We start from the raw sequence: 16,371 nt of genomic DNA on the forward strand, positions 1-16,371 counted from the left end.
TCGAAAAACTTGTGTGGTAGCCTCGAAGCGACGGCCGCGCGTACTAGACATTGTGTTATTGATCAATGAGAGAAGTTAGGCTTGAGACCCATGCCGGTTGGGCCAGCTGTCATTTTCCTGTGAAATATTTTTGTTACGCGAGTAATATACTTGATGAAGAAGAAACTGTGTTTCGGTTGGATGTCTTAAAGAATCTAGTCGACGGAGCCGCTTAGATCAATCTTTTTGGTTAGACGTATAAACGAAGAAAAGTTTATGGGGATGAGAGTTAAGATATCGACTGCGGTGTAAAATGATGGAAGAGTGTAAAAAATAGAGAAGAGGGAAACGCGCCAAACTCTCTCGTCTCTCTTCTTTTCTGTACGGAGAAAAAGAACGGGGAAGAGAGAAGGAGAGATAGAGAGAGAGAGCAAAGAAAGAAAGAAAGAAAGAAAGAGAGAGAGAGAGAGAGACAGAGACAAAGGAAGAAAAAGAACGAAAGAATACGCGCGCGCGCGCGCGCGCTCATCTTTAACTTAATAACGAAGCGAAACGGACGTAGAAAAGACGTACAGAGGGAGAAACGTAGAAAAGGGGTAAGAGGAGAAAGAGGAGGAAAAGGAGGAGGAAGAGCAGAAGGAGAAGGAGTAGAAGAATAGGGTGAGAAAGTGCTAAGGGGGCGAGTGATATGAGGAAAGTGAGCGAACGGGCGTGCGTGAAGGAGAAATAGACGCGAGTTTGAGATTGAATTTAAGAGAGAGAGTGAAAAAGAGAGAGAGAGAGAGAGAGACAGAGAGACAGAGAATGCGAACATGTGTCGGTGCCGAGGATCTTGTCTTCAAGAGTGTTGACAGCGAAGGTGCGTCGAAAAGAATTGATGATCTTCTTTGCTTCGATCTCTCAATCCAGTTTTAATCTTTAAAATTGACGTTTCCGACGTTATCTTCCTTGGCGTATGTATAACAACCACCGATGCAGACCTTACGGAAGAAAAACAGCCCGTGCAAGTGTAAGTAAATCGACGTTAACGCCTAAATGTTAAGTAGAAAAGAATCGATGTCGTACGAGCGAATGTTATGTGTTATTGCGTTCTTGTTTTTTTTTTTTCCTTCCCTCTTTCGTTTGTTTTTCCTCTTTCGTTTCGTTTCAAATCTCTTTCGCGATGCAACCCGAATGAATTTTTCTCTTTTAGCTCGATACCGAAATACAAAATAATTTCTTTTATCGACGTGACGTTTCGATTCTGTTTTCCGGTCTGCGTAATGATATAGCTTCGTTAGGGGTGTTTCGAAATATGGCTTCTTCCCCTTTTACGTATGAAGAGGGAGAGAGAAAACGAATGACAGAGAAAGAGGGAGAGAATGAAAAAGGGAGACGGTATTCATCGCTACGCTCTCTACCGTTATTATTATACTACTGATCAGAGATATATTGATGCAGGTTGACGCGAACACGATGTATTCTCGAATATTCAATCGTTTCTATTGTATTCATTTTGAATGTACGTTAATTATCGGACGAGACAACAGAATCTTTTGTTCCTCGCTTATTTGTTTCTTATTTCGATATCGTTATGACCCGTCGTTATGAAAACCATTGTGGTTACTCGTTACCGACCCTCCCCCCCGTACCGTCTATACGCTAGATTCGGTCTGATCAGTCAGAGATGGCGCTACTTACCCCTTGTTGGACCAAACGTGCGACATTACTACTGATTTTTCACATTTCCACTTTTTTACGATGTCTTGATTTTGCAACGATCTTCGTTAACGTTCGTCCTCGGACAAAAAAATATTGAAAATAGTCATCGATCGATGATACTTTTATTTATTGGTACGACTTTTTTACTCTATTTTCTCTCTCACCCCTTCTCTCTCTCTCTCAGAGAGAAAAAAAAAAAAAAAAAAAAAAAAAGATGAAAAAGAATTTGTAAAAAACGATCGAAACAGATACACGTACTTTCCGAGCATATTTTGAATTTTTCTTTCTCGCTTCGTTTCTTTGGTAAAATTATTTAATGACGGCGATCGTATTCTCGCGTTCGTTTGTACGTACTTAACCGTTTGAAGTGTAGAACACCAACTGTCGATACTCGAGATTCACCGGGCAGCCAATTGAAACCCCGTGTCCCTTTTCAAACGTAGAAACTTTCATGGTACGATATTCTTTGCTCTCGTCTTTCTTTTGACGAATCTCATGCCAGATGTGCAAAGTTTCGTACTTGAACTACAAAGTCGTCTCTTGACCTTTCATAACAATTATTACAACGTTAAAGTATACACCCGATATTTCGCTAGACCTGTCAGAGTATCAAAGATTTCTCGAGTTTCTAATGGACGGGCGATTTTGCTACGAACGTTTTTTGTTTCATCCGCCCCCGTGCGTCACTTTTGTATCAAATCAAAAATCGTTAAACTGCGGAGGTATCATATGCATAAATGTTAAAAGTATCTCGAAGCGTAAAAGTACGTCAAATGGGGGAGAGAGAGAGAGAGAGAGAGAGAGAGAGAGGGATAAATCAAAAATTCACTTACGTATCGGTTATCTCGATTAGCTTTTTCACGAGCAATCACGAAATATCAGTTTAATATCGTTTTTAGATCGTTATTCCCGTTGCTTCGAATTTGATAACTGAATTTCTATCATTACGTAGTTGTATACGGTACATTGACAAGTTTCATGCGTCTATCGAAATCGTAGTAGGGGGTTGTCTATCGTTTTTCAATTTAATTTCGCTTGGGTTAGCACTGCGTGAGATCTGTATAATCACGTGTATGAAATTGATTTATAGCGTTCGTTTCGATGGGACGTATGTTAATGTTTCTTTCTCACAGAATCAGCGTTTTCGTTTATCTTTCTCTCTTTTTCTTTTTTTTTTTTTTTTTTTTTTTTATATATTGCGTAGTTAAGAACGAGCCAACACGGTTCCTCGGGGAAGGCGTTTCGTTCAAGGCGAAGCTGATCGGCATATTGGAAGTATCCGAAGCACGTGGCGATCGAATGTGTCAAGCAGCATTGGCGGACTTGAAGATGGCGATTCGTGCAGCCGGTGAACATAAGCAAAGGATTGCTGTACAGGTCAGCATCGATGGGCTTCGTTTGAGGGATGAAAAAACGAGTGTAAGTGTAAATAGGACGAGGAGGATGTTGAATATTTCGTATCGATTTTTCTCTTCTCTCTTTTCTTTTCTCTTTTTCTTTCTTTTCTTTTCTTTTCTTTTTATCGAAACGACGCGTTTCCTTTATCTTCGGTCGGAATTTCATCGGCGTTATCATTGAATCATTGCTTGATCTTGTTTCATAGGAATGTTTGTACCATCATCCCGTGCACAAGATATCTTTCATCGCTCAAGACATGAGCGATTCCAGAGCATTCGGTTATATATTTGGCTCACCAGACACAGGACACAGATTTTTTGGTATCAAGACGGATAAAGCAGCGAGTCAGGTATCGATCGAAGGCAGTCTTCGATTAGAACCTGCTGTAATAATCGATGTATGCGTATGCACGTAAGCGGAGTTGCTTTTAAACGTAGTTGAAATCTGTCAATTATGTCGAAATGATTTGATGCGAGCATTTGTAGGAAGGGTCCAAAATGATATTTGCGTAAATCCGAAAAGCAATATCGAAACTCGCTATCCGTAATTCCTGAAGCGTATGTAAATAATCGTATTATACCATGCAATCTGCCATTCAACAAGCCCCATCAACGCAAGGGGAATCGTTGCAGGATTATTCACGGTCCACTTTATGTTGTTCGTAACGATACGCATTCCCGAGATAACTTCTTGAAATTAAAATTTTCCGGTGCTCGATTTATTCGAACATACGTAAACGTCATTTACGGGAATTATAGGGATTACACCATATGAAGTTATTTCTGTTTAATAGGCAACGGGAAAAGCGGATTGAATTGCTCTTCCAAAGAGAAATGGGAATTGATTGGTAAACCACGTAGATTATAGAAACACGTATTTAATATGGAAAATTTTATTTTATTTTAGTCCCTTGAATTCGAATGTAACAATTTAAAATTCGATAACATCGAGAAATAATTTAATGAAACGTCCGCGTTGAGTAAGAGTGACAGCTGGCGAATTAATTCAACAACGTCGGTCTTACTTCAATTTCCAAGTTTAATTTCTGCTTTCGCCGCTCGGAAACGACTCGGTGGTAATCCTCTCTCGTAAGTATATCCTCGAGTTTGATCCATTGAAACCTTTAAAAGGGGCTCACCAAAGCGATAAACGAGAAAAGGGGAATAAGCTGTATGATCGATAAAGCGTACGAGTCGAACACAATTATCGGACTGATCATTTCGCCGCAGCGGTACTTGTGTTTCATTCTCTGAAATAATACGGGTTGTGCTGTATTTGGGATATACGGATATTACGGGCCATTCAAACGGCTTTCCATCGATTTTTAAAATCATAGAGACGGGAAGTAGGCAGAGAACGTACACAAGAGCAGTATCGTTTCAGGTGGTCATAGCGATGAGGGATCTCTTTCAAGTTGTGTTCGAGCTGAAGAAGAAGGAAATTGAATTGGCGAAGCAACACATCGAACAAAATGCCATAAACGCTATCAAGTTCCATACCGGCGGGATGTTCGTCGAACCAGCGCCCGACACCAAAGTACATATTGCCCGTTCTTTCGAAAACGCGTGTCTCTCGCAACGGAGACGCATTTTTCTTTTTTTCAACCTTCAGTTATTTCCGCGAGCGTTCTCGTCGGCTTTCGTTGATTTCGATCTTAGAAAGACGCGCGACGTCTCTCGACGGAGCGACGGAGCGACGGAGCGACGAAGCGCTTGGGAAAGACTCTTTTCCTCGCTTATTAAAAGATTTTAATGTTTTCGTTGCAGGGTGCAGCCGGAACCGAATCGTCCGTTCATCGAACTAGACTTACAAACTCCGAGACGGAGAAGGCGACCGACAGGAAGAACGAAAATCAGAGTGGCGTTATCGCCGACTTGCTAGATCTGCAATTCGAGTTGAATTCGTTACAACAGGGAATACATCAGATGGATAAAATAACACCGGAACAACCTGGGCCGGCCACGGATGATCTGTTCGAGAGCGATCCGTTCGGCGATTCTTTCGCGAACATGAAAGTACGTAGCACAGATATTTTTTTCTGCTGATAAGCTTTCGAAAGGGAGGTTTAATAGCGACGAACCTGGGATTACATTCGAACGATTTTAAACAGTTAAAAGATACCGTACAACCCATTTTGCCACCGCCACCGTCCTCCGCGAAAAGAGGCCACTTGGAACGGCAACAAACCGTGCCAGCTCCGACGGCATCGTCCGCTACGTCTAGTCCAGCCGCGACGTTGTACAGCAAAACGCCACCTCCTCAGGAGACGATGCATTGGTTCGACAAGGAAACGGAAAATCTTTTCAACGACGGAGAGCTAACGAACCCAGCGAAAACTGCCGCGGTTAGGAAAGATCAGGACGAGGCGAGTGTAAGTTCTCGATGGGAAAAGCTCGAACGTACTTTGTCGTCGACAGTAGAGTATAATGGTAGATGTAGCAAACAGATATGCGTTTTTGAAGCGTTGCTGATGATTCTTGCAGACCTCGCTGAACGCAACCCCGAGAAGTAGCCAAGCCAAAAGTCCGCAGATAGACGTATTCACGGAACTGGATCCCCTAGGGACTGGTCTGATAAAGCCTTACGTCGATAAGAAAGACTTCTTCCAACATCTGAAAAACCCTCCAAAAAAGGTGCTTAAAGATTTAGTAACGACCAATTCGACGGATACGTTTCCAACGAATTTCAATCTAACGTCGGATACCCCGTCGGGCTCTATAAAATTACAGAATGATTTACCTTTGAAGGAAAGTGATCGCCACGAAGAGGGCAATTTCGCGAATTTCGATCGATTCGATGAGAACGAGGCCACGCAGTCGTCCATCCTTCCGAGGTCCGACTCGCCCCAAAAGAAAGATATTGTATCGAGGCCGACTCATCACCAACCGTTGTCGGTGTCCCTCCCGCCCGAAGAGACGCCTACCAAGAGTACGCTCGCTGGGATATCCTCCGTAAACGCTCCAACCGCCGTCGGAGGAACGACGAGCGTTGCCGGCAGAGCAGACAAGGATTCCAACGAATCCGTCCAGGCGTTGGTCAGATTGCCAAGCCCAAAGAAATATCTGCAATCGGTTAGAAAACGAGAATTCGATATGGATTTGCCGAGCGGCAAGTCGCAGTCCATAGAGAAACCATTCCCGGTAGATTTCTCTACCACGAGCGACTCACCGGCGTCGCCGCTGAGATCCTGTTCCTCCGACGCGAACTCGAGATTGTCCAGTTCCAGTGCGGAGCTGGATCTCGTTCCTGAACCACCGCCAAGGGGCGCCGGAAGTATAATGATCAATCCGCCGCCCTTGCCACCGAAGAAGCAAGCCGCCAGAGGCTCCATAAAACCACCGCCCAGACCGCCTTATACCGAGGGTCACTTTCACTACGACTTCATCGAGCGCGAGGTGGCTTCGCCCTCTCCGACGAGGACCAGAGAAAGGACGAAAAGTCCGCCGAGGGATGCGAAGGGCCAGTTCGACGATAACTTCAGTCCACCGTCGCAAGCGTCAGCCAGGACGGACTTGATATCCACCATGACGACCTCCGCGTTCGAGGATTCGTTCAGTTCGATGATACCCGCGACGAATTTGTCAACGTTCTTCGCTTCGAGCGGCGGCAGATCGCCCGCCGCGACGAGGAGACCGAAACCCTCGCTTGACATCACCCTGAGTCAATTAACTTCGGCGAACTTGGACGAGTTGGCGGGCAGCCTTGGCATGACCGTGCAGGAACTAACGAGCCTAACGTTGCAACAGCTCACCGAATGTCTCGCCAATCTCTCGAGCAAAGAATCGGCGACAGAGGCGAAAGAAGAGGAGACGGCCCGACCGAGACTGGAACAATTCGCGACGAAACCATCCGCGTCCACGTGTAAAATCACGGAAACCAGTTTCGTCAGCAGCGAGCCACTTTTCAAAGCGAACTTCGATCAGGAACCGACGAAGAAGCAGGAGGAACCGACGTACGACAAGTACGCCGTGTTTCGAGAATTGCTCGAGATGGAACGGATGCAGGAGGAGGAACCGAGGGAGGAGACGAACGACGAGGAAGTCGCGACGGATACCGAAAGCAAAGAACCGGAGGAACGAAAAGAATCGGAGGAGGACGAGACACGAGGCGAACTCACGGCCGAAGCTATCGTAGCTATGGCGAACTTGACCGTCAAGTTGCCACCCAGTACCGAGGAATTAGCGAAGGAAGATTCGAGGATGATGGCAATCGAGGAAACGAACGGAATCGAGACCGACAGGCCGATCGGCGCGATGGAAGCTCTCGGCGAAACGAAGGACGACGCGATCGAGGTATCGACGAAGTTGCAGCCAAGCCAAGGAAAGATGGAATTGGAAATGGAGCTAGAGACCGAGGGGGATGTCGAGGCGGACATCGAAGAAGATACGACGGAAGATACGACCGTTACGGCGGGTAATCGGGACAGAGGAGAGACTTCGTCGGACAAGGGCAGCGAAGCGAACGGCGTGCCGGACAAGGTCGTCGTGCCGGAGAGCAGCACGGAGGACGTCGGTCGATCCTCCGTCGCGGAGAAAACCGAGGTGAGATCCTCGACGTCGACGTCGAGCGACAGATACGCGGCGTTGAGGGAGATAATAGGCGAGACGGAAAGATTAGGCAAGCAGAACGAGGAGGAGTCGTCCTCCAGACGAGAGTCCCCGGTGGTGGTACAGCAGCAGGCGTCGTCGAGTAAGAACTTGGCGGAGGCCGAACTCTTGAGTTTATTCTCGGACAGTTTGCCGACCGTACCGCCGAGCCCGAGGAGGTCCCTTAAGAAGAAGGAGGACGATCTGAAAAGCGTCGCCATGGATATTTTCGAAGAAATAAAGATGCTCAACACCGGGACGCATAAAGCGAAAGAGGTAAAAGCTATCGCCGGCATCGCCGGATTCGAGGACGTGTTTTGTCCCTTCGCCGAGGAGGTCGCCAAGGACAACGGTCGAGAAGACGGGGAGAGGGAGGAGGACGGCAATTGGGCCAAGTTCGAAACGAGCGTGCTCGGTTCGGACAGATCGTCTTGCGAAGGGGCGCGCTCCGTGGGTGGTACGTCGCCTTGGTCGCCCGACGGCAAGGACTTCCATCGCGACGTACCGCCTTTCAAATCCGTCGCCTCTACCAGCGGGGTTCACAGACATTCCGGCGACAGCGACAACGAATGGAAGGACGAGGAGGAGAGCGAGGAAAGTAACGGCAGGGGACGTCCGGAGGGGAGATTCTGGTGCGGAAGGCATCCGAGGTTCGACGCGGCCGAATTCGACGAGAGGTCGTTCTACGAGGAGGCCTCGGCCTCGCTGGACAATAGATCGGACAAAAGGGATCGAAGCTTTCGGGGCCGGGCGGTCAGGAAGTCGCGCGGTCCGTGGGCCAAGAACGTCGGACACAGACCGAGAGACCCGTCGCGCTGGCACGAGAAACCTCAATGGGAGGAGGTGCCGAGGCGTTATCCCCATCGAAAGTTACCTTACAAGGAGAACGACGATCATTACGACGTGCACGATCACTTGTCGCGATTTTGGAAATGCAGGCCAAAGTCCCAACGATGGAATTGGATACCCGACGATGCTTATTACGACGAGGAGCGCAGAAGAAAGATGACGGAGAGAAAGTTGACGTTGCTGTGGAACGAAGAGGACAGATTCGGCAGCGAGGAGAGCGTTGGCTTCGAGGAGGACGATAGATGGGCCAAACGCAAATACGAAAGGAGACGGTGGGACGAGGATTACGGTAGATATTGGAACAGGCGGAGTAGTCCTCCCTTGGACGGCGAGTACCCGTCCAAGGAAGGTTACTACTACTATCGGGAGAGCAGAGAGAGGCCTCACGACTACGCCAGCGGGGCGTGGGACGAGGAGTACGGTCCGGAACGTGTCGGGGACGAATCAGGTAGATACAACACGGTCGGTAGAAAGAGACATTGGCCGAAGAGGCCGAACAGTGCTAACGAGGGTCGTAATACCGAGTACGGTGAAATGGTGTATGCCGACGCGAGGAGCAAGTTCGGTACGTCTAGATCGGAATGCAGCGACAACGATTCGGATCCTTACTTGAGGCCGTCGCAGAGGTCGAGAAGTCGCGAAAGTTATTGGGGCAGCGATCAGGAGTACGATAGTTGGCCGGAGAGACCGTATTGGTCGGAGGGTCCGGACGTCAAGAGCGAGACGTTGCATCGTAAGAGAGTAGCGAGGCATAAGGCCGCCGCGCGACAAGCGGTACAGGCTAAAACGCAGAGCCCTTTCGAGGATGATTTTGCGCAAAGTATCGAGCAGGTCGAGTCACCGGCCAGTGAAACGTTGCCGTCGGCCGAGCCGCGCGTTCGTCCGGAGATCGGCGAATCGAAAAGGGGAGAATTGATCGAACGGCCTCCTCCGAGTCCTTCCGCGACTCCGAGTCGATTATCTACCAAGGAAGTGCATCCACGCAGGGAAATGCCACGGGAATATAACAAGCGGTCGACCTTCTTCGAAGACGATTTAACGCCGACCGCTAGCGTCTCCACCAGCGACGCGTCCGACCGACGAAGATTGTCGTCGGACTTGAAGGCGACACCCGAAGAAATTCCACCCGACGCGAAGGATTCTCATAGGTCGATAGACGGTTTCGTTTCGGAGGACAGTGGCCGAGATTCCTTCTTCAACGGTGATCTTAGGTTCGACGACGACGACGCGTTCACTTTCAAGTCCGAATTAGAGGACAGCGTGCCCGAACGTTGTACCACTACCTTGCCATTGAAAAACGCCAGGCAAAACAAATACGCTGCCTCGAACAGTAACAACAAAGGTAGACCATCCGATCAATATATAAGAAAATCCGAGTCGGTGAACATCTTCATACGCGAGGAAGATCCGTTCGACGACGACGACTTTTTCAATTGACTCGCGGCCAATCGCGAATCCACGCGTTCGTCGCAATCGGACTATCGATCTCTCAAATGAGTGGAATCCGTACGTAGCGATTCTTTATTTCTTATACTTTCTTTTTACGAAACCGCCACGTGTCGTCGTCGTCGTCGTCGTCGTCGTCATCGTCATCTTCGTCGTCGTCGTCGTCGTCGTCTTCGTCGTCGTCGTCGTCGTCGTCGTCGTCGTTTTCGCTCTCGCGTTTACAAAGGATGCGCGTATTTTCTAAGCTTTGCTACTCGAGAAGCCTTGTGGATGTCTCTATTCTGAAATTATTTTACTCTCTTTCTCTCTCTCTCTCTCTCTTTTTCTTTCTTTCTCTCTCGCGCGCGCACTCGCCCTCTCGTTAACACGAGAACGAGATACTCGCTTTGTGTAAAGACATTTATAAAACGTTATTAAGCTTTGAGAATGAAACTTGGAATAGCGATCGTCGTCGAGAGGACGATTTGAGAAAAGAGATTAGGTGCTTGGATAGATTTTTACATTATTTTCATATTTTTATCTCGTGAATTTTATGTTTGATTTTATTGATCGCATGCGTACCATTCAGACTTCCATCTATTGAAATATTATTTAATTACGAGACTGATGAACGTCATAAATGGTGTATTTAATTGTAGCAGATGAGAGGAATTGGGTCGAGATGGGGATTTTCGAGGAGGTGGGGCATATATGCGAAGGTATAATTATTTATCAATGTTCGATTCGAGTGTTATTAGCAATAAGCCGATATTGTATTTAAAGCGGGTCGAGGTTGTACTGACCGTAACTGCGTTATCTTAACGCACTTATGATTTCGACTGATCTATTTCGATTTCGACACGATTTTGATGAGTAACCGTTCCAATGAGAAACGATTTCGATGAGAAATGATTTGTTGCTAATGCGTTCTCGAATGGATTTAATATAATTGCGCATATAACGAGAATTTCGCTTCATGAGAGGAATCAAGGATACAAAAATCAAAGATAGACATTTGGATATGGAATTTGATTGCGCACATTGGAAATCCTATTCTCTCTTTCTTTCTTCTTTTTCTTATTTGTTTTTATTTCTTGTTCGTTTTCTTTTTTCTCTTTTCCAAAAATGTTTTATGTCAAGTGATACGTATCGAGAGTGAATCGAGATATTGCGCTTTTTTATAGATAGGCGTGTGAATGATGTATGATAAAAGGATGCTTGTTACGAGAGCAAGATGATGATAAAAAAAAAAAAGAAAAAAAAAAGGAAAAAAAAAATAAAAAATAAATGACCTCTACGATCGATATATTCGAGCACGCACGAAGTGGATCAAAATTTTCTAGATGAATCAAACGATACCAGATTTGATTTTAAAAATTCGATCACTCTTTTGCGAGACCTTTTAGACCAATTTTCCCTTTTATTCGAGATCAGTTTGCGAAGCTACGAGCTTAACTACGAATCTGAAGAGTTCTGAAAAAAAAAGAGTTATCGATTTTTAAAGTCACCTAGGAGATTTTACCTCGTCTGGAATCTTTCGGAAAATTTCGGTGACAGCTTGTATGACTCGAATATGCAACAACTGGAATATAATATTTTGCAAATCATACGATTATAAAAAATATCATTTTAGCGTTTACCAATGAGAGAATATCAAGCCGATGACCCAGTTTATCTTCCATATCTATATGTAAATTGGTAACAATCGTTCGAATCGAGAAGGGATGGTAATGCTGTTTGCATTATTTATTTATTTATTCATTTGCTTATTTATTCATTTATTTATTTATTTATTTCACGTTGCGCTCGCATTTGTATTTATCAAAATAAATGCATAAATATAGGTCAACCATATCGATGGAAAAAGATATCCACGAGAAATTATTCAAAAGTTAATTAGGAAATATCTCGTACTTGTCACAATCGTATCATATTGTCAACATTCGTTTCTTTGTTACGATAGCGAATGAATAGGAATGCGGGTATTCTCGCATGTAATTATTCCATATGTGAATTAGAGAAAAGAGATGAAATGAATTGTGAAGTATATACATACATATTATATTCATAGATAGAATTCGAAACGCGAAAAGACAACAAAAGAATTTAATTCGATGACAAAATTTGTTCATTCTGACATGAAAAAAAAATTCCTTTTTTTTGATTACAAATAAAAATTGATTTATTATAATTGTTGCGAAATGGAGGGAAAAAAAAAAATATGTCGTTTAGTACGTTTACGTCGGTATTGCTATTTGCGTTTCCCTTTGTTTTCGGTAGCGGCATTCATATTGGATGCTTTATTTCATTATATTTTTCGATTGATAAACGTTAAATTTCCATTATTGAGACTTTAACTGTCTGGCGATCTTTTCAAGTTACCAAACGAACTAAAATTTGGCGACACGCTCACTCTGGCGGAAAATTCAAGTGCACACCTATGTAACAGTCGAGTCCGAGACACCGGTGTGAACGTTATATAAAAGTGAGTTGTCCGCGAAAAATTTTATACCCTTCGACGTAAACGAGAAGAGCGATTAATCTTTTGCGAAGCTAAGTAGGTAAGTAATTAATTGATTAAGCGTTTGAGAGTGACGAATTATAAAACGTTGAGCAAAAATATTCTCGAATTTGTTTCGAACAAACGTAATCCATCTTTGTCGTTATCGTAAATGATTATGGAATGATTCTTTTTCTTTGTTATGGTATGGAACAGTGGAGTGACGGTACAATAAACCATTACCGTATGCCAATGGAATTGATTTATCTTTTCTTACTAAAACAACTCATCCCATATATATATATATATATATCGATAAGTCCAAATATATCGTAGAATATTTAAAGATCCATCGATCGAAGTAAGAAGAATTTGATAACGTTCGCGATAACGTTTCTAAACGTGTCAGTGATTTCAAACATTTACGGATTCCTCGAATCGAAGCAATGAGAGTTGAAGAAGAAATTGAGAAAAATGCGTGCTTTTGTCGGGTTCGCGAGGGTTGTCGTTTAAAAATTAGACCTTACGAAAAGATCGTTCTACCGATGGTACTCGGCGATGTCACTTACGTTGCGAGACGAGAAAAAATTTAGGATATTCGAAGATGAGGTACTTGGAATATAATCATCGGCGTTTCTTCTTCTCCTCTTTCCTTTCTTTCTTTTAATCGTTGACTTTCAGTCGGCCGCAATTCGGTTTTAACGAGACGGTATGGTGGTATTGCGACGGCGTGGTGGGTAGCCATTACTAGTGGTAGTGGAGGAGTTTTAAGAAGAGAGCGAAGGCGGAGGCGGAGGCAAAGGCGGAGGCGGAGGCGGAGGTGGAAACTCTGGTGTCGTCTCACCCTCTCGTTCGAAGCGCTGGAGATCCCTTGGCTCGTGTGTTCCCTGTTTCTTGATTTGGCCCGGCACAATGCACAATAAAAGAGCATTAGATCGCCGGCTTTGTTGGTCGGTTGTACGACTTCTCGTAACAATGGTGCAGCCCTTACTAGGCTCTAGTACTTGAAACACCTGGCAAACAAGGAAACAATGCACACGGGCCGCACTTGGACGGGATTTCGCGCATTTGGGGTGCGCTCATGCTAACAAATTATCACCCTCTGTCGTTTTTCATTCATTTTTCTCGCTCTCCTAGCTATGCTTTCCTCTTTTACTCTCATTTCTTTTCTCTAATCTTCGAGATGTTTCTTTCTTTCTCTCTCTCTCTCTTTCTCTCTCTCTCTCTCTCTCTCTCTCTCTCTCTCTCTCTCTCTCTCTTTCTTTCTTTCTTTCTTCAAAAGATTTTCTAGTAAACCAAATAATTGCGTGTGCGAGCAAAAATTGCATTTATTTTTACAACGTTAACGTTTATCGACGGAAACACAAGTTTCTGCAAACGATCGAATTGTTATTATCCATAGCACAATCCCAGTCCCGAAGTCTTCGGTCTTTGAGTTTTTTGACAATGTGTAAGATTACGATCTTTTTTTTTTTTCTTTTTTTTATATTCTTCTCTAATGGACTCAAAAAAGATTAACGAGTGATTCTTGATATAGCATTCGTGTCGCATAAGGTGAGACTGAGAGTAAGTGAGACAGAAGACCAAACAAAAGGGTAAGGGAAGAAGAAAATCAACCCGCATGTGCTCATACGCACTCAAAAAGAAAAAGTACTTTTGGCCGAGTGCCGTAAAGGCGGTGTATCCGTGGAGTATGATAGGGGAGAGAGATAAAGAGAGAGAGAGAGAACGAGGGAGAGAGAAAGGGAGGGAGAGAGGGAGGGAGAGAGAGGGAGAGAGAGGGAGAGAGAGGGAGAGAGAGAGGGAGAGAGAGGGAGAGAGAGAGGGAGAGAGATAGAGGGAGAAAGAGAGAGAGAAAGAGAGAGAGAAACATTGCAAAGGGTACGGGAAGTATGAAATGCATCGACCCTTCAAGCAAATGCAACCCTAAAAAGCCGCGGGAAATGTTTGTAATTGGGATCGTTGGCCCGTTATACTCTTTTCGTTCGATATACTCCCAAATATGCATACGTGGAGTACGAATTTGTTGTGAATAGCGAAAACATTAAAAAATGTTTAAAGTTAAATCATCGTAGAGTGTAATCTATTGAATTATTTGCATATATATAAACGCATATGCACTGATGGAGTATGAATTTTTTTATGAATGACAAAAATTTTTTAAAACGTTTCAACTTAGATTATCGTACAGTTCGATCTGTCGAATTTTTTATATTATCGTACAGTTCGATCTGTCGAATTTTTGATATTTATATGGAGAAATTAAAAAAACATATATTTACATTTGAGTTTCGACCTATAGTAGCTTGTATGATTTATATTTTTAAGTAAATACGCGTACGTGAAGTAAGATTTTATTGAATTATAAATGTCAAAAAGAGACCGCGGAGCGAGAATCACGATTAGTCCTCTCGATCTTAACGTATCCGTAATTACGCGTGGTAAGTAAAAATTTGTTAGAGAGAGAGAGAGAGAGAGAGAGAGAGAGAGAGAGAGAGAGAGAATTTTCGTCGTAAGATCTTTTCTCCATGAATCTTTAGCTCTCTTTAGTGGTCATACAGTCTTTACCAGATCTTTCGGTATTTGAACGAAGAATTCTTTTTTTTTTTTAAGTACTCATGAAATCAAAGAAATTTCGATTAATCCGTTGTCAACGACGGTCGATCAGATTTAAAAGAAAAAACACAAGACGATTACAAAGTACACGTAACTTTGGATGTAAGTGTAGATACGCGTATAAATACTTGTGCTTTTTTGTAAAAATGGAGGTATTAGTACATAGCGACGTTATAGATGAGTAGTCATTTTATATATGTATGTACGTTTATTAATATTTCATGAGCTTGATAAAAGCAATCGAGTGCCTTGTGAAACGAATCCTCGATCCTGTTCTCCGGTTAGCCACAAGTGTGTTCCCCGGCATGAATTTGCATCAAATTGAATTTCAAATTTGTTGCCGCTCTGTCACTCGAGGTCTTGAATATCTCGACGTACTTTCGTGCTCTTTTGATGCGAAATGGAACTATTAAGGCTGTTCATCGCTCCTGTCTTTACAACGGTTTACGCCAATAATGAGAAAATCGTAATTCTTGACCGATTTCGATGATAAGATAAGATCTCAGAGATAAGATTTAACAAGACAAAGATTTAATCTAGGACTATGCTACTTTGAATGTTTGAAAATATTTTACTTTTTGTTTTTTGAAAAAAATCGCGTTGAAAACTTCGTTTAAAATATTATTTGCTTTAACTTACATAAAATCTATCGTGGTATACGCATAAGTGAACTATAATCGACACAAGCTTATACACCCATATGACAAATGCTCGATTGTGTTTAAGTTTCTATAATACTTTGCCTATGTCTGTGGAGTCGTGTACGCTTCGAGTGAAAGACGACGAAAGGTTTTAATGATAATACGATTACTCGACAAAGTGAAATTGATGGTAATAAATACGAAGGATTTTGTATCGAAGTAAAGCAATACTGAATGAGAATTTCATGAACAATTAACATCAGTAATTAAGAGGAAATGGGAAACGAATAAAGCAAGTCAATCGAATAATTGAACGAAACAGCTAAATGACGAGTATTACGTTCGACAAGACACGTAAAACGAACGAACGTAGAGATCTTGTTACTTTGATCGTTTTCTTCTAATATACCAAATGAACTATCATGCGACCGCAATTTTTGCATAATTGTCTCCAATCTTCCCTCAAGCGAAGCTTCAGTTTTGTTCTTCGAAGCGTATGTAACTGGCTATTCTCTCTAGTTTTATGCAACGAAGATGTTCAAGGACGTAAAAATGTGAGGGTTGAAACCGAGGAAACGAAGGGAGTATGTGATGCGTAAAAAGACATTTAGGAGGAGAAGAAAATAAAAAGAGAGAGGGAGAGAGGGAGGCGGTGGAGAGAGAGAGAGAGAGAGAG

General features: G+C 43.6%; 1 protein-coding gene across 1 annotated transcript; it reads left to right on the forward strand.

The window, feature by feature from the left end:
• The first annotated feature begins 717 nt into the window (after nucleotides 1–717).
• Nucleotides 718–10,078, forward strand: LOC122634630 (protein disabled). The gene is made up of 8 exons (XM_043823750.1): nucleotides 718–988; nucleotides 2,885–3,099; nucleotides 3,284–3,427; nucleotides 4,462–4,614; nucleotides 4,845–5,093; nucleotides 5,189–5,449; nucleotides 5,562–7,392; nucleotides 7,426–10,078. Exons 1-8 carry the CDS (start codon nucleotides 952–954, stop codon nucleotides 9,948–9,950), a joined length of 5,415 nt encoding a protein of 1,804 aa, XP_043679685.1. The 5' UTR covers nucleotides 718–951; the 3' UTR covers nucleotides 9,951–10,078.
• Nucleotides 10,079–16,371: the final 6,293 nt, after the last annotated feature.

This window comes from Vespula pensylvanica, chromosome 15 (assembly GCF_014466175.1).
Source record: "Vespula pensylvanica isolate Volc-1 chromosome 15, ASM1446617v1, whole genome shotgun sequence".
Taxonomy (NCBI): domain Eukaryota; kingdom Metazoa; phylum Arthropoda; class Insecta; order Hymenoptera; family Vespidae; genus Vespula; species Vespula pensylvanica.